General features: G+C 39.5%; 1 protein-coding gene and 1 long non-coding RNA gene across 4 annotated transcripts in view; one reads left to right on the top strand and one right to left on the bottom strand.

The window, feature by feature from the left end:
• Window positions 1-7,498: 7,498 nt before the first annotated feature.
• Window positions 7,499-9,752, bottom strand: LOC148977702 (uncharacterized). Its single transcript, XR_016169478.1, has 3 exons — window positions 9,519-9,752; window positions 9,299-9,381; window positions 7,499-7,715 (listed from the first exon to the last, which is right to left on the bottom strand). It is a non-coding gene; the product is annotated as an uncharacterized LOC148977702 (long non-coding RNA).
• Window positions 9,184-19,111, top strand: part of rhbdl3 (rhomboid, veinlet-like 3 (Drosophila)) — a 164,591-nt gene continuing 154,663 nt past the window's right edge. For 2 of the 3 annotated variants that reach the window (XM_089134098.1, XM_089134097.1), the window contains exons 1-3: window positions 9,184-9,422; window positions 9,664-10,076; window positions 10,228-10,251. In XM_089134098.1, the coding sequence (XP_088990224.1) occupies window positions 9,981-10,076; window positions 10,228-10,251 (120 nt within the window). In that variant the 5' untranslated portion in view covers window positions 9,184-9,422; window positions 9,664-9,980. The remainder of the gene's footprint in view (window positions 9,423-9,663; window positions 10,077-10,227; window positions 10,252-19,111) is intronic. The other variant, XM_089134099.1, reaches the window with a different exon arrangement.

Here is a 19,111-nt window from a genome sequence, read left to right as displayed (position 1 = left end):
TTACAATCACATATTTCATCAAATAAATAAATAAAAAAACAAGAAAAAAAAACTTTTTTAAATGAACATGTATGCTACTTGCTGAACTCTGGGATTGTTTCAGTGTTGCGTTGAATTTGTCTTATGAATTACATTATTGTTCTTGTTGGTTGAACTTATGCCAAAATGTTTTTAAATTTTCGTTTCTGTAAAAGCAACATAATTCTGTCATTGCCTTGCCCACTGACAATGGACTTGAATATTTTCTCAGGAAGATTTGAGGTCCAGAGTTCCAGTTCCACTGTTAAGATGTTGATTATCAAGAGAATTTAACAAATCATTTTATGAAAAGAGGACAAAAGATGTAGATAGAAACCCAGCTTGAAACACTGAAGGTTATGGATTTGAAAAAAAAAATGTCTTTTTGAATTTTAATTCGTAGCTTACACACATTTACCAAAAAATTGATTTGTAATGAACCTATGCGTTATATTTCTTGAAGTTGAGTGCTTTCCATTTAAAATGTATGTATCTATCGCTTTATGTACCAATACAGTTTTGTTTATTGGTTAGGTTGTGGAAAGACCTAGCACTGTTTGATTTTACCTTGCTTGATGTTTCTCAACGAGGTCAAGTGAAAGATATTGATATTCCATCCTCTTATTTTAGAAATTAATTAGCGGCCTGTATGCAAAGGCCTGATAATTGTAGATCAACACATAGAACTTGAACTCCTACCATTTTCTTACTAGTTTTTAGACTGTAGGTTGAAAATACTCCATCTAGATTTAAGACTAAATGACGAGTAATTAAAATGTTGTGAAAGGATTTAGAATCTATGCACAAAAGATTGAGGGGATAGGATGTCCAATCTATTCTCACAAGGATCTTTTTGGTGGTGGTGGGGGGGGGGGGGGGGGGGGTCATATGCTTGTTACAAGTTTTCTTTGTACAAGTTCTGATTTGAATGAGCAGATTTTATTGTGGCACCACCATGTCAACCAAGGAGCATCATCAACCAAGCACTGTGGGTTTATGCCAATCTTTGACATTCTGTTTAAAAGGAATGATGGGTTGTGCAGGGTTTTGTGAGAGGGAATTTAATTGTTTCTCTTTATTGTTCAGATATTAAGAAACATGACTGTACTGAGATTAAACAATGTTGCTGGCTTTTAAATGTGTTTTCCTTACCCTTAATAGAATGTGATCGTTGAGGACTTGCACCGAAAAAGTCTTTCCATGTGGTATGGAGATTATTTCAGCCTATATTAATAAACAGCATTTTTTTTGTGTGTGTTAAACTGTGTTCATGTTTTATTTATGCCGTGGGCTACTATTTCATGTACACTCCATTTAGTAAACATTTGAGTAGAATTTTCTTGGAACTCTCTGTGGAGTTCCTTATATGCTGGTCGATATGGCAGTTATGCTGACTCAAACCCAGTCAGTCTTATACTGACATCTAGCGGTATGTCCAATTTTATTGCTGGTTTGAAATGTGAGATTGGCAAGCAGGTTTTTATATGTTTTATTATTTAAATTAGATGCTGTACTTGAATGACCAAAAAATAGATGCCTTTTTGACTTGCCTTGACTGGGACTTTGTTTGCAGTCAGATATGATTCTCTGGAAATCTATTCTCTGGATTCTCTGGAGAGCTATTCTCTGGAACAAGGGTACTGAGATAAAGCAGATGTATGCAGATGACTTAGTGTTACTCTCACCTACTAAAAAAGGTCTGCAGCAGCACCTCAACCTCCTGCAACGATTCTGTCAGACCTGGGCCCTGACAGTCAACACAGTAAAACTAAGATAATGATCTTTCAGAAACAATACAGAAATCAGGTTACACACAATTTCTATTTGGACACCACTAAATTACAACACACAAAAAACTACACTTACCTTGGCCTCAACATTACATACACAGGAAACCTCAACATGGCTGTGAAAGATCTGAGGGACAAAGCAAGAAGAGCTTTCTATGAAATAAAAAGAAACATTAAAACCTATATTCCAATTGAAATCTGGCTTAAAATTTTCCAATTTGTACTAGAACAAATAATTCTATATGGTAGTGAAATATGGGGACCAAAACTCAATAATGATTTTGACAAATGGGACAAAACAATCATAGAATCTTTCCATAGCGAGTTCTGTAAGAGCATCCTACAGGTGCAGAGAAAAACACCTAATAACCTGTGCAGAGCCCAATATCTCACGACCAATTCGACGCATGATTAAAAAGTGTCTAATTAGACCTAATTCGTACGATTTGTCTAAACCCACGTGATGGTTATATGTACGATTTAGCAAAATCATATTAATTTGTACGAGTGAGGTCGTATGAATTGTTACGAATTAGCCACTTTTTAATAATTCGTCGAATTCGTACAAATTGGTCGTGAGGGTTACCCCCTCTTACTAAAAATACAGAAAAGATCAATTAAATTTTACAATCACTTAAAATCAGTTAACCCCCAGACATATCATCACAAAGCCCTAACATAGCAGGAGCTGAAAGCAGAAGAGAGTCCCCTCAGCCTGCTGGTGCGGAGGCTCTCTACAGGAACAGGTCCACAACAGGACATCAACGCCAACTCAAGCAGACCAAACCGAATTATCAACAAGCAGAAAGAGAAATATATTGAATACTGGAAAGAAACGACCAAAACACAAAGTAAATCACAATGTTATCTGACCCTAAAAAGAGAATCCACAATGGCAAATTACCTGAGTACAATAAAATGTCCTAAACTAAGAAAAATGTTGACAACATACAGATGTGTGAACACAGCCTGGCCATAGAGATGGGTCGCCACAGACAGAGCTGGCTCCCAAAGGACCAGAGACTCTGCTCCCAGTGTGACCGGGGACAGGTCGAGACAGAGTTGCACTTTCTAACCTCATGCCCCAAATATAATTCACTAAGACAAATAAAAAAAACACTTTACATACATTTCTCAAATATACCCTGAATTCGAATCCATATCAGACACACAGAAAATCCCATATTTACTGGGAGAAAAGCCCAAATGTGACATAATTGCTGCAAAATATATCTCCTCATGCCATGAAATCAGGACAACCAGTGGAACCTCAGATGGATAAATAATTGTACAAATTTTCAAATAATAATTTTTTTATATAATTTTTTTTTAATTATTATTATTATTACTGTTCACTTGTATTTATCTATATGTTTATATGTGTCTATTGCTTCGACAATATTGTGATATTTTACACATTCATGCCAGTAAAGCTAATTTGAATTTGAATTTAATGCATTCCGTTTTTAAGACTTTTTCTAAAAAATAAAAAAAAAAATGTTAAAATATTACTAAGGGTAAATACTGACTAAAATTATGGGTAACACTTTAGAATACTGTATCTTACTTACTGCATAACTAATAAGGAATTAATGAAGAACTAATGGGTAATTCTTTATTAACACTTAAGTCACTACTGTTAACTACTAAGGAATATGTGTTAACTAATCAGTATACTATGTAATATAATTTTATGATTGCGTTAAGTATCAGTTAGTTAATCAATAGCTAATGAATTCTGTCATACCTTCTGAAGAACTACTATTAATTATCTATTAATTAAGGTTCAAGAAAAATAACAAGTAACTAATTAACAGTCATACACAGTATTCAGTTTGTCATTCTTCAGCACTAATAAGAAAAATAAGTGCAGACATTTACCTATAGGCTATGATCTGCAAATAAGCAAAAACATCTCATGTATATATAACACCTTATTATTATACTTAGTTCTTTTTAAATGTACTTAGTACATTTTAAACTTCTTTTGCACCATTCAAGTTCCGGCAATATGGCGGTAGCCACATACACTGAGCCTGGGTTCTCCCAAGGTTTTTTTTCCATTCTGTCACCTGATGGAGTTTTGGTTCCTTGCCACTGTTGCCTTTTTCACTTCTCTTCGCCTTTGTCGCAAGTAACTGTCGTGTATTTTACAAAGGTTTAGATGATTACGTTAATATATATAGGCTAATATTTTTTTTATTTACAGTAAGTTTGATTTGAGTCAGAAGTATGTGGTAATTCTTTATTAATTACTAATGGGTTCCCTATATTGTCACTTTAGAATACTGTTTCAGGCTCTAAGTAATTCCTGAAGGACTATCTAATAATTATTTATTAATTACTAATAAGTTCCTTATATTTTTACTTTAGAAGACTGTTTCAGGTTATAAGTAGCCTAATTCCTAGATAATTATTTGATAATTCTTTATTAATTACTAATGGGTTCCCTGTATTTTCACTTTAGAATACTGTTCCAGGTTCTAAGTAATTCCTGCAGAATTATTTGATACTTATTTATTAATTACTAATAAGTTCTCTATATTTTCAGTTTCCCTCAGTCGTTGCCTCAAATACATGAATTTACTCAGTGGCATTCTATGCTGAGGAAAACAGACACACACAGTACTGTATATAAAATATACAAATAATCTGAGGTTAGTTTTGTATGACTGTTCAGTAGTTAATTCTTAGTTATTTTTCTTGAACCTTAATTAGTAGATAATTAGTAGTAGTTCTTCAGGAGGTATGACAGAATTAATTAGTTATTGATTAACTAACTGATACTTAACACAATCATAAAATTACATTACATACTGATTAGTTAACACATCTTCCTTAGTAGTTAACAGTAGTGAAGAAGTAGTTAATGAAGAATTACCTATTAGTTCGTCAATAATTCCTTATTAATTCTGCAGTAAGTAAGATACAGTATTCTAAAGTGTTACCAAATTATGTAATATGTAGCTAAAAGGCACATGCAAAAACTAACTTGCTTCAGCCTTTGATTATTGTGGTTTGGTTTTGCATTGCCTTAGGCGTAGAACTTTTGCAAAGTTAGTATCATGGGTAACACTGTTTAGAATAACACTGCATAACTAATAAGGAATTACTGAAGAACTTTTTTTTTTTTTACAGTAAGTTTGATTTGAGTCATGCAGAAGTATGAGGTAATTCTTTATTAATTACTAATGGGTTCCCGATATTTTCACTTTAGAATACAGTTTCAGGTTCTAAGTCATTTCTGAAGAATTATCTAAAATCTGAAGTTGATTTCTTACAGAACACTCTCACAAAAGCACACTGGAAAACTTCAACTTTAACATATTTGTTTAAATTACATCTATGATGTAATTACACAACTCAATGTAGTTTTGTAAGACTGTACATTAGTTACTTCTTAGTTGTTTTTCTTTTTTCTTTTTTTTCTTTTTTTTTCAATTGCACATAATACAAAATTAGTTGTTTTTCTTGAACCTTAAATAGTAGATAATTAGTAGCAGTTCTTAAGGAGGTATGACAGAATTCATTAGTTATTGATTTGCTGTTACTTAACACAATCATAAAATTCTATTACATATTGATTAGTTAACACATCTTAGTAGTTAACAGTTGTGAAGAAGTAGTTAATGAAGAATTACCTACTAGTTCTTCAATAATTCCCTCTTAGTTATGCAGTAAATAAGATACAGTATTCCAAAGGGTTACCGTATCATGTTAACTCTACCTGAACCGGTAACACTTTAGAATATGGTTCCTTCATTAATGAATAACTTATTAACAAGAAACTCTGATTAACAAACTAGTAAGTTATAGCGCACAGGTGAAAGTGGTAGTTCACTATTAACTAATCCATAACTACTATTTTTTTAATGCTTCCCAGAGAACTACTGAAAAAGTTTATTAATAATCTAGTAACTACTATTAACTAAAACAAACTCTTATTAACAAATTAGTAAGTAATAGCTCACAGATTAAAGTGTAGATACTTTTGTGGGAATTACTAATTATTTGGATCCGTATTATAAAGTGAAGACCATGGGAACTAACTAGTAATGACTCAAGTGCTACTTAAGAAATTTTCTAAAAGTATACTAAAGATCACCAAAAATCTCAAACGCTTGAAATGACTTTAGTGTTTGGTTGCACAAATCATGACTATCATGGAGTAACACTTGAGCACTTGATCTTCACTTTATAATACGGATCCAAATAATTAGTAATTCCCACAAAAGTATAATAACACTTTCATCTGCGCACTATTACTTACTAATTCATAATCAGAGTTTTGTTTTAGTTAATAGTAGTTATTAGATTGTTAATAAACTTTTTCAGCAGTTCTCTGGGAAGTATTAAAAAAATAGTAGTTATGGATTAGTTAATAGTGAACTACCACTTTCATCTGTGCGCTATTATTACTAGTTAGTTAATCAGAGTTTCTTGTTAGTTAATAATAGTTACTAGATTGTTAATATTGCATTACTCATTGGTTCTTGTGTAGTTATTCATTAACGAAGGAACCATATTCTAAAGTGTTACCCCTGAACCTACTGCTAAGGGACAGAAATACAGACTAAATAATGAAGCCCTAGTATTGTCTTTCTACAATCTCTTAATAACAAATTTAAATATATTGGTGTAAATTGCTTTGAAGCTGCAGTCCGTAACATACATAGTCCGTACATAACCAGCCAGTGTTCAAAACTATCTGCTTGCTTTAGCTCGATTCAAAACGGTAAGCACATGCAATATGCAAAAAACGGTAAAAACCTGTAATAAAGTTTTTCATTCCAATGATACTGGTGGATTTCCGTGGGAATTCAAGCATGTCTTTGTGTCATTACGTCACATCTGTAAGCATAAAGGAGGACTCTCGGCTAGTAGGATGAATTGCGTGTGAGGATGTTGGAGGTGGAGATTTATAGCCTTTTCTCACAGCACTTGATATAATTAAACTTATCAATTTGATGGGGGATCCAGAAAGGTTGAAATGAAAATCACTAGTGACAACTGGAGATTCACCCGTTGTAAAATGCAAAAGACTTCAGAGTAGCTAGAGAAAAAAAGAGACTGCAACCGGGACCATGCGAATACAAGGATAAATATCGGAAAGGCTTTTGAAATAGGTTCAAAACGGAGACAGCTTTTTTTTCTGCTGGACAGGTAAGACATTTCAATGGTTCAATTATGTAACAGTAGCACACTTGTTCACTTAATTCATAAAGTTATGGAGAACTGAACTACACATTTAAAGGGATACTCCACTTTTTTTGGAAATAGGCTCATTTTACAACTCCCCCAGAGTTATACAGTTGGGTTTTACAGTTTTCAAATGTATTCAGACGATTTCGGATATTTAAGAATATCAGTAACCAGACAGTTTTTGGTCTCATTGACTTCCATAGTAGGAAAAAAAATATACTATGGAAGTCTATGAGACCAGAAACGGTCTGGTTACTGATATTCTTCTAAATATCAGAAAATCGGCTGAATGGATTCAAAAACGGTAAAACCCAACTGTTTAACTCTGGGGGAGTTGTAAAATGAGCCTATTTCCAAAAAAGTGGAGTATTCCTTTAATGTTAATCACGCAATTGCTGATGTTGCTAACATTAACAATTTGAGAACAAAGAATAATTTGCATGCTTTGACGTGATATGATAAGCAGTTGTTATATTTAATCAGCGTTATTTACTGCAATGCTTTTTTTTCCCTTAGTTGTTCGGAACAAAAGTGGATGTTACTTACTTTCTTGTTCAGATGACATTTTCCAGTGAAAATTCTTATGTTGGTCATAGTTCCAAAAAGTAGAATCTGTGATTCTGAATGACAGTATCCACACCGGCGTGGCGACTTACAGCCGCACATCCTCCTCAAAACATTGGATTCATCCACGTTGTGCCGTGCCTAGGGACAACCCACGTAAAGTTAACAATTCCGCGAATAACTGCAATTGCAGATTTCAAAAAGACATGGCGACAAAGAGGAAAAACTACGGACCACAGCTTTAAATAAAGCATTTCCCAAATTACAAAATCATATAGGCCTAGATTTTCTGATTCCTCTGTTGCACTTATACAAATCGTACACAAGGAGGCCGTATTGAGCCACATGAATTTCTATACTCTCCCCTCGCCACAGACAACATCGACAATTTACAAGTACCCATCAGGCCCTTGAGACTCATTTGTCTAATCTTTATTGCATAAACATTCAGGTCAATAATTCAGGTCAGCTTGTCAATAATCTTTATACTTCATTTCAGCAACATTGCCTATATACTGTAAATCATAGGCACATATACATGAGAGTAATTATGTTGGTCTAATAATGTAATGGTGGGATTTTTACTCTCTTCTATCAGCTATGCCTTTTTTTCTTTTCTTTTTTGGAATATGCTTGGCAATTGTATAGATTAAGTCACGAGTCTAAAAATGTGTGTGTAGGTGTTGCATGTTATAAATAACAGTCTATATGTTACCATGGAAATATATCCTCAGGACCAGTGCCAAGAGATACTGTGGGAAAGAGCATGCTAAGTTTTCTGACACAGAAAAAAAAATGTGTTGGACGAGGAAATGTTTTCCTTATGCATTTTAAAAGTGGTTAATTAGAGAAAATTATATAATCCTAGAAAGATTTAAAATAACAGGCACAAGGCCACAGGCTGCAGTCAGAACAACATTATGATGGTTAGTGTGGTATAAAAAAATCCAATACTTCTCCTTAAATTCTAGTAAGCTGAGAAGCACTGGGATTCACTATATCACTGCTAGTCTTAAGTTTATGAAGTTCCAAGTTGTTGTCAGTCTGTGTATTGGTGGGTATTTTTACGCAACATTTTTTTGCAGGTTCACTAAAACAGTAGGTCTATGGCAACAAGAGACTTTTAGTATGAATGGATTCATGCACACTTCAGAATCTCACCAGAAGTAGGCTAGTCCGTTATCAAAAGGTCATTTTTTAATAGTGTAGCAATGAATATATTTCACACATAATTCACTTTCAAGTTTCAAACAAGCTTTCTTTTGGGCAACCCATGCTAAATCAGCGTGAAAATCTCTTAATTAGCATGTTCATTTTCGCGGATTCCGAATGACTGGCAAAAATCCCCTAACGTTACCAAGGTAAGTGTGACAGCACGTTTATCTTTAATTTACTGTTTAATAAAGATGTGGAGACATTTTCACACGCAGATTTCGCAACGGGTTCAATCTGGTCACGCAAATTCGCCACGTTAGCCAATAGAAAACTGCTTAGTTTGAAATTGACTTCAGAACCACATGACCGTTTGTTTTAAATTAACCTGGTCACTATAAATAGGTATAATTTATTCATCCAGTAAACAAATCCAAATAGCCGCAAAAGACACGACCATGATGGAAGAAATCAATCCCGCGCATTCATGTTCACCTCCCATTTGAGACAAGCACTTGTAAAATCGCCACATGACTAGGATCATTAAAAGGAGGCGGGTGCCTTTCACTTACGTGCTGTACTGTGCTCATCTCGGTCACAGTGAACTTTGGCAAAGCGCTCTATGGATGCTGGCTGGAGTCGCTCCTCTCGGGCACTGTTGGTTGGCAAGCGTTGAGGATGCGAAAGAACAGCAAGGTACAGTGACGCACCATAAATTAACAGTTACGCATTGTCTTGTTTTTAGTCTTCTGTGGTTTAACGTTGGTACGATAAAGACATGTCGCTACTGACCTGATCGTTTCGTTTATCGCATTCTGTTTGGTGCCAATAGCTTCTGCTTAAGCAATATCACGCTAGGCACGACGCTGGATGGTAATAATCTAACACACAAGGTGCCATGAAGGTATTTAAGAACGAATTGCTGTTTCTCTTGCAGGTGACTGTTTAAGGATGAAGCCCGACGCTACTGGGAAAGACAGACGTGTTTAAAAATCTAACGCGAACTTATGTGTGACGTGCTGTGGATTTAAAGTGTCTAAAACATCCTGTATGGAAATATGGAAGCGAGGAGGAACTCTACGTACCCACTTAGTTTGGGATAAACTCACTTGCCATAGGATATTAGTATGACTGATCTGGAATAATTTTGAAGTTCTGAGTTGTCAAAACTATGAATATGTGGAAGACATCATGACAGAACTTTATGAGAGGACATAATCGTTTGTTGAGTGGATTGAAAGGAGCAGAGGGGCTATGGTGAACTCATCCCCAGCCGTCGCTGCTCATGCAGAGGGAGAAGAGATTGAGGTGCTGGAGAGCACTGATGTCCTTCCTGTAGCTCCAGTGGACGTAAGTGACAATGTGCAGATGATGTATGTTGTTGAAAAACAGCAAAGAACAGAGATTAATTTTAGATTGGGTCATCTTTTTATCAGTTATATCTCTGTGTTCATCCCTTTGTCCTCCCTCTTTTTCTGTCTTACACAAATGCTTCTCTCAGCAATGGAAGTCTCTTTTTGACAAGGTAGGATTTCTGCTATTTTGGTCTGACAGTTTCTTGTCTGTATTTGTCAGTTTGGTTAGCTGTAACTGTTCATGTGCAGCACAGGCCTTGTCCTGTTTACTAATATGACAATAATTGATAACATTGTTTAATAAAATGATAAAAAAAGGTGTGGAAATAATAAATAATAGAACAGAAATAATAATTTCTGTTAATTGACCAAGTTGACATTTGTCTTGAATCAAGTCCAATAATGAGAAAGGTCGATTAAGTGGTTAAAAATAACAAGTTTTATTTAGAGCAAACACGAGTCAAATTACTGATTACAGATTGTTACACAAACAATACCGGACACAGTAAGAAAAAAAGAGGAACTTGAATAGACAAGGTGATGAACTAAATACAGACAGGTGTGCTCATTAATGAATGTCACAACTAATGACTGTCAGGAAACTAGAACAATGGAAACTAGTAACTGAAGAGAAACTATGAGTGAAACAGAGCTGGGTGACAGACGGAGAGCGGTCCACCGCCTGCCCCTTTTTTCTCTTGCTTTCAGTCTCTCTCACTGGCTCTGCACCTGCCTAACCCTGGCCCCCCACACATACTCCCCTGGGATAAAGACAGCGACATGAAGGATGAAGGGGGCCCAAATTCAGGAGAAGAAAGAGACAGATATCAATATGAAGGGAAAGGGAGATTTTAGGGTTAAGAGGGTGGCAGACGTGAACAGAGAATGAGAGCTGTATGGGTGCAGAAGGCTCGTGACTGACCCTCTCCATCTCTGCTGGATAGGGGAGGGAGGGGTCTCCCTTACAAGTGGGCCTCTCACTCCGCTCCCTTTATTTAGCCAACAACACTCTGAGTCCCTTAAGTGGCCTGTATTCTGGGGTTTCGTCCAGTTTTGGGGTCACTGCCCTGCAAGGTTGTAAATTGGAGGCATTGTGGGATCTAAAGGCCAAGAACACACTTCACTGATCGCAGATGTTACAAAATAATGAAAAAGAGGGGGAGGAGCTGATTTGTTATATGACACAATGTTAGAGTACAAACAATTTATAATTGACACATATTCATATTCATATCCTGATGGATGAGGAATTCTTAGAAAGGCTACCAGTGATAGCAAATGTCTTGTTTATTTCTGACAACTTATTAACTCACTGCATCAAAAAACGAATCCATAAACATGGAAAGATGTTAAAAGACTCATTGCGGATCAATTAGAACTCTATTTTAATAACACAGAATGTTAGTTTATGTCCCCAGATTATTTAAGTTTCATGACTGCAAAGCAGTAAACATTTCAGTTCATATTTAGTTTATGAACTTATTTAGTCAGACATATTTAGTTTATGAACTTAGTTTCAATACTAATTATTTTATCTTTTTTTTTCCATAAATTAGGAATGAGTTGGTTGATTCAATTTCACACATTGCATAATTAGTTGGATGCTATCTCTTTTGTCTCTTTCCCTAAAGCCCTCCACCTATTCCTAACACTATAAATTTTTACACTTTAATCCCATAATTAAATAATCTTTGGCCAATTTATTTACACTTTTCAAATATTAATATTATTTGGTCGTGCCTAAAGCAAGCTTTAGAGGATTTCTTTTGTAATTTTGCCTGGCTCAATCAAGTGTGCTGCACGCGTCCTGAAAAGTGAAGCCAAAGCGTTTCAATCTCCCTCCCTCATGGCTGGCTGCAGTATAGGTCTGAAACCCTGCCCTCTCCATGTAATTGAATGAGACACAATTAATATTGACTTTTGCCAGTTGCTTTGTCTCTTTTCACTCTGCCAACGAAAATGGTTACATACAAGCCCAAAGCAGGACCAACTGTGTCACACAGTAGGTGGGGTTTTGTTCCTAACAAATCAGTTGAGTAAAGGATTCAGTGACTAACTCATAATGCACAATAGAGAGACTTTGATAAGGCGAAAGAAAAGGGACCTTACAGGAACAAACTCACTCAAAGCACAAAACAGCTGTATTTGGAGAAGCAGCATCAAGATATTTGTTCTTTTGCACTAATAACAGTATTATTATTTTATTATTATTACTCATGTTGTCCATGAAACTTATGTTGTCCAAATATATATATATATATATATATATATATATATATATATATATATATATATATATATATAATGTTATATATTTCAGTTCTCAATAAATATTGTTAAGCCATATCAAGTTATGAAGTAAACGAAGTAAAAGTAATGAACAAGGCACTCAAACAACACTTTTGCGTATCTTCGTTAAGGCACAGCAAACAGTGAAAATCGTATGCTAAAGGCATCAGAAAACCAAGTAATCCGGCGTCTCCTCGTCTGTCAGGTCAGAGACTCTCCCTGACACTATGTCCATTTTGGTAACATAAAAAACTGTATTCCATTGTTCCTATGTTTTCCATATGTATAGTGTGAGTTACTGGAGCAGTTTAAACGCAGCAGTGACTTCCAGGCATGGTAAAACAGTGCGGAATTGCGAGAACGTTCTCTACTACCGAGTTAAGAAAACACGTAAACAATCATGTTTTGCCGTGGGAATACTACCAACATGGTGGTGAGGGGAGGGGCTCTGTACAATGATGATAACTCCTCATTCTCAATTGGTGTAAAAATGTTACTTGCTGAATAAGTCACTGAAAATCCCCACCACTAACCTGACTGACAGCCTGTTTGGAACATTGCAAAGACAAGCAGTGGGATATAAACATTGAAATTCAAGAACGGTAACTAACCGAATCCTAGGGTGACCACCCGTCCCGCGTAGCGTGTGCACGCACAGCGTTTGAAGCCTGATTCATGCGTCCCGCAAATTGAGACCGTGTCACGCATAATCAATGCTTGCTCAAAAAAAAAAAAAGTCGGTCACTCTATATCCTCGAGACCCAGGCAGCCAAATGTTGTGCCTGAACACGTTCACTTTCATGAACTCGTTCATATTTTGGGTGAACTGAACGTATTGTTCCCTTTCGTAGTCACTCCGAGTTACGTCAGGAGTGACGGAGAATGGGGGTTTCGCATAGAAAGCCAATCCTCTTCGAGTATTTAACAACGAGCCAATGGCATGAACGGGCCCCGGTACTAAATTTTGAAAGACCGCTGTATCGATAAGCTCGGACATTATCGGTTCTGCTTGTCGGTACTGGAGAAATTAAGTAAATACACGCAAGTTGGGCTACTATTTATTATTCCTATAAAGAAGTTATCTTGAACATGTTTCGCTAGCCATTTCTATATATAAACTATATTTTAATTAAACCATAGTCTGTGATGCAAATTTGCAATGCGCAGTTCAGAAGAGAGAGAGAGAAGAGAGAGAGCGATCTCTCACGCAAAGCCACAGCACGCGCAACACGACAGCCCTTGCTTAATGAGTGACAATGAGGACAGAACTAAACATTCAACGTGGTTACACTTTAGATCTGGGATATTATTCTAATATATTTTGTATTTCGGCTTCCAAAGATTATAAAAAGAAGATATTTGAGATAAAACCGTTAAAAAAACGAGACGATCTGTCCAGCTTAACTTCCTTTACTTCACAGCACTGCGGAGCACTGTCAGTTCTATACCGCCAGAATCAGCACGATCGGCGATTGTTGCAAAATTCTGTCTTCTACTGTTGCAAGATCAAAAAATGGCTATTAAAAACAAAAATCTGCGCAAGAGACGCTGTTCACAAGGCGGTGCTCGCTCCGAAAGGGACTGCAACGAGACAAGAAAAGTAGCCTATACTTGGGCTCGTGTGTCCTTAACTATCAAATATACATAAAATATGTCAAAATGACCAGCTCTGAGATTAACTTAAACTCAGTTTATTCACTTAAACACAATTATGTCTTAAATGGACGTAAATAATAGGGAGAAAATGATGGTGCATCAGTCCCCATTAGATCTGCACTCGGTCTTAAAGGGGCAGCAGTCTAATAGCCTAAACCTGCTGACTATTCAGCCATTAATGCAAATCAAACAACAAAAGGCAGAGAAAATCACTCACAGCTCTTGAATGAGTAACTTTAGATTTATTAAGCAGCATTATTCTATCTATAATCAACTATACAGTGCTATTTTATATTTGATTACTAGGTTTCTTTTCAGACAGAAACAATTACCTGAAAAATGTTTGTACACCTTCCTGAGATTAAAGCACTTTGTATATAATTTGTATCTTTGATTAATTGTATTCTTGTGTTTGTACTTGTTTTTTTCTTATGCATCCTTTTTGTATAAACAAAAAAAGCCTGCACATTGCTGCATAACAAAAATATATTTTTATTCGTTTTGCTAGATATTTTTCTTCGTTTTGCTTTTTCTATTTTACATTTCAAAATATACAGTTAAATTATGTTCTTAATTCTTAAAAAAAAAAAAAAAACACCAAAAAGAACCGATAAGAATACCGTTAAAGTACCGGATCGATAAGCGGTATCGGTAAGAGTAGTAATACCGATAAAACCTTAACGATACCCATCCCTATAGGTGTTGGTGTGATGGCGGTACCCAGCGAGTTTCACATTGCCTGCGATCTGAGCAGTGGTCTGCCAGTGTGTGTCTCTCCCTGGTCGCTTCAACATCCGCGGAGTTTTCTCCTCTCACTGAAAGAGTGTGCACGCGGCACGTCTTTTTAAAGACGCTCTGCCCGTGTATTCCTGAGTGCGGTATTCTGATAGAGTCAGCTGATGGGCGCGAGCACTGTTTGACGTGTTTGGGCTTTGATCACGCTCAGACACCGCTCGTGGGTGTCACGTTCTCTCAGTGGGAATGTGATCATCGCAATGTATAACGGTTGAGACTCAATGAGCTCAGTAGAGTGAGAGTCCCCTCATCCACAACCCGAACCATTTTCTCCACGTGAGATAATGCTTTGGCTGGTGTCCAGGGTGACCAAAAAGACGTTAGGTCTGGAACTAAACCGACGAAATTCCTCGGTCCACACCCCGTCTTTCACGTTGCAACCCACGTGGTCCAGTGTGAGTGGGCGGGGCCGTTCGCGGGCCTGCGTTCTCATTCGGTCCCCCAGGTGATGAAATCATGTTTATCGCCGCATCACAAGGTGAGCTGGAGTCTTTGGAGATGGCTCGTCTGTGCTGCTGTCCTCGGATGTGCTAGCATAGCGAGCTTGATTCAGGGCTCAGGGCACGAGTATTTGTGTGGAAAATTCTGCCATATCCCGAGCACTTAAGGCTGATGATTGGTTTTTGGGGGTGGCGAACCCAAATCCTTTCTACCCGGATGTGCATGAAGAGGCCGTGAGATCGTGGAAGTCTCCTTTGACTTTTCACGATCACTCAACAGCCTCTTCCGCCTTCTCTGCCCTCCTAGAGGCCACAGTCTAGGGTGCACTGGGGTTCCCCCCTGTGGAGTGTTCTGTGGCAACACTTAGGTGTCCCCACAGTGCCTCCACCTGGTGTGGCAGCCCTAGGCACCCCTCCAATGCCTGTAGGTTCTTGTCTACTCCGGTGGCGGGGACCTATAGAGCTGCGGGGCAGGCTGCCACCTCACTGTATGTTAATGTCTCCCCGTCCCGCTGCCCCTCCGGGGGGACGTGTGTGGTTCGGCTCCCCGGCCTGTCCCGCTGGGTCATCAGAACGATCAGATTCGGCTACGCGTTTCAGTTCGCACGGTCTCCTCCCCGTTTCAGGGGAGTTCGCTCCACTATGGTCGGTGGCAATGCCCCGGTCATGAGAGCGGAGATTGCGACCCTGCTGGCGAAGGGTGCAATCGAGACCCTCCAGCCGAGGTGAGGTCCGGGTTTTACAGCCCCTACTTCATTGTCCCCAAGAAGACGGGTGGGTTACGACCGATCCTGGATCTGCGCATTTTGAACCGTACTCTCCATCGACTACCGTTCAAAGTGCTCACAGCCAAATGCATTTTCGAATGCGTCCGGCCTCAGGATTGGTTTGCAGCGATCGACCTGAAGGACGCGTACTTTCATGTCTCCATTTTGCCTCGACACAGACCGTTTCTTCAGTTTGCTTTTGAAGGCCAGGCATATCAGTACATGGTTCTCCCATTCGGGTTAGCTCTGTCACCTCGCATCTTCACGAAGATCGTCGAGGCAGCCCTTGTTCCCCTTTGCGAACACGGGGTTTGCATCCTGAACTATCTCGACGATTGGCTGATACTGGCACACTCTCGAGAACAGGTTTGCGAACAGAGAGACTTGGTGCTCCGGCAATTAGCCCGTCTGGGCCTTCGGGTCAACCGGGAGAAGAGCAAACTTTGCCCCGTGCAGAGGATCTCTTTTCTCGGCATGGAGATAGACTCGGTCGGATGAACGAGCGCGCGCACTCACTGCTGACTTGTCTTTGACAGTTCGAGGGCAAGAGTGCGGTCCCACTGAAACTTTTTCAGAGGCTCCTGGGGCATATGGCATCCGCAGCCACGGCAACGGCGCTCGGATTGCTTCATATGAGACCGCTTCAGCTGTGGCTTCGCGATCGAGTCCCGAGGTGGGCATGGCATCGCGGCTCGCTCCGAGTTCCAGTGACTCCAGCGTGCCGCCAAACCTTCCTCCCGTGGTCGAACCTCAGCTTTTTACGGGCCGGTGCCCTCTTCAGCGAGTTTCCAGGCATCTGGTTGTCTCCACGGATGCATCTACCACGAGTTGGGGTGCCATGTGCATGCAGCCGCGGGTTCCTGGACAGGACCCCAACGCCTCATGCAATGCCAATCAATTGCCTCGAGCTGCTGGCAGTATGCCTGGCCCTGCACCGCTTTCGAGCACTGCTTAGGGGTCAACACGTACTTGTCCATTCAGACAATACTGCTACAGTAGCGTACATCAACCACCAGGGTGGTCTACACTCACGTCGGTTGTCGCAGCTCGCCCGCCACTTCCTGCTATGGAGTCAGAAGCACCTGAGGTCCCTTCGTGCAGTGTACATTCCAGGAGACCGGAACCTGGCGGCCAACGAGCTGTCACAGGTCCGCCCTATCTCCGGCGAATGGTGACTCCATCCCCAGACGGTCCAGCTGATTGGTACCAGTTCGGGGAGGCACAGATAGATCTGTTTGCCTCCCGGGACTCATCCCACTGCGCCCAGTTTTATTCCCTGTCCGAGGGCACGCTCGGCACAGATGCACTGGCACACAGCTGGCCGCGGGGCCTACGCAAGTATGCGTTTCCCCCAGTGAGCCTTCTTGCATGGGTGTTGTGCAAGATCAAGGAGGACGAGGAGCAGGTCTTGCTGGTAGAGGTGGTTACCCTACTGAATCCTCAATTGATTACTAGAGGTTGTTATTTTTTTGTGGAATGTAATTGAATTGAGATGCTGTTGCGGTTTAACAGTGTGTTGCAGTTCTGCTACTATTCAACATAAACCTGTTTTCAGACATGACCTTTGTGCTATAATTTATTTCATTGGTTGGATTTGTTGCTGCTCATGAGGGTATTAGAATTAATACTGGGGATAGAATTTATTCTATTCTATTAGTGGGTTTTTGCCTGTAATACCCCAAACATCAACCTAACACTTAGCTACATTCTACAGATATTTAGCTTTAGAATTAATACTGGGGATATAATCCATACTTCTAGTTTCAGTGGGTTCTTGCCTGTAATACCCAAAAAATAAACCCAACACATACAGTAGCTACATTCTACAGATATTTAGCTTCACAATGTCCAAATGAGCCCTATATATCAAAAGCAAATTCATGTCATGAGCCTGGTTCTTTCTTTCTGTTTTCTTTCCTTTTGTCTCCCTCTGCTGGTTATTCTACATCATTTCTTCTCTTTCCACTCGCATACACATCCATTATCTCTTCCTCTCATTACCGTCAGCTGTTCTCTATGTTCTCCTCATCTCCACGCTACTTCTAGCTCTCTCTTTCTCGTCTGAATTGTCGGATTATTGTTTGACCTTCACATGTGTTGGATCGCTGTCTGATACTTCATCACAGTAATTGTTTCTCCAGTCCTGTCCAGTCCTGTCTAGTCTTGAGTGTCTGAACGCAACCATTGCCTGCTGCTGTATTCTACCACTTCTGTGCCGCACCCAGCTGTCGCCGAAGAGTGTTGCGGAGGGTCCGACTTCAAGCCCGCTGTACCGACTCCATTACACCAGAGTCATCAGGTTCTCCAAGTTGAGATCCGCATTCTTCAATTGAACCTGTGCAGAGCATCATTCAGTTTCCTTCTGTGAAGAGACTATTTCTGTTTTTTCAGCCTGTGAGGGGGTGACTAATTTCTTATTAAAAGATTTACCTGCAATCCACCCTGAACTCCTCTGATCATTGGCAGAATAATCCGACCACTAAGATGGAGCTGGCTGGTGATCACCCCATTCAAGTCACCGTGGAGATGCAAGGAGCGCTGTTGGGGAGGCACAATGAGGAACTCTCCGTGGCTCGCCCCCCTGTGGACTCTTTTTTAGCTCAAGTGGCCGATCTTTCTCAGCAGCTGCACATCATTCGTTTGGATGCCACTCACCCTGCCACCCTGGATTCGCCTGAGCCATGGGTAAATAATCCTCCTTGTTACGCTTGCGAACCCACGGAGTGTCTTCCTTTTCTGACCCAGTGCGAGGTAGTTTTTTTCTCTCCAGCCATCGACCTACGCGAGAGAGCGCTCTCGTATTGCCTATGTAGTCTCCCTCCGTAAGTGCAGGGCCCGCGAGTGGGGAACGGCTGTTTGGAACGCTGAGGGTGAATGTCTGAGTCGTTACTCGCTGTTTAAGGAGGAGATGCTGCGCGTCTTTGACCGCTCGGTTCATGGTCCCGAGGCCTCCCGCGCATTATCGTCATTACGTCAGGAACGACACACCGTCTCCAATTTCTCCATGGAGTTTCGCACTCTCGCCACTTCTTGCAGGTGGAATGAGCCGGCTCTGGTGGCTCGCTTTACTGAGAAACTCAATG

This window comes from Pimephales promelas, chromosome 8, assembly GCF_988280905.1.
Source record: "Pimephales promelas chromosome 8, fPimPro1.hap1.1, whole genome shotgun sequence".
NCBI classification, from domain to species: Eukaryota; Metazoa; Chordata; class Actinopteri; order Cypriniformes; family Leuciscidae; genus Pimephales; species Pimephales promelas.
This window is presented reverse-complemented; position numbering and strand designations above follow the sequence as displayed.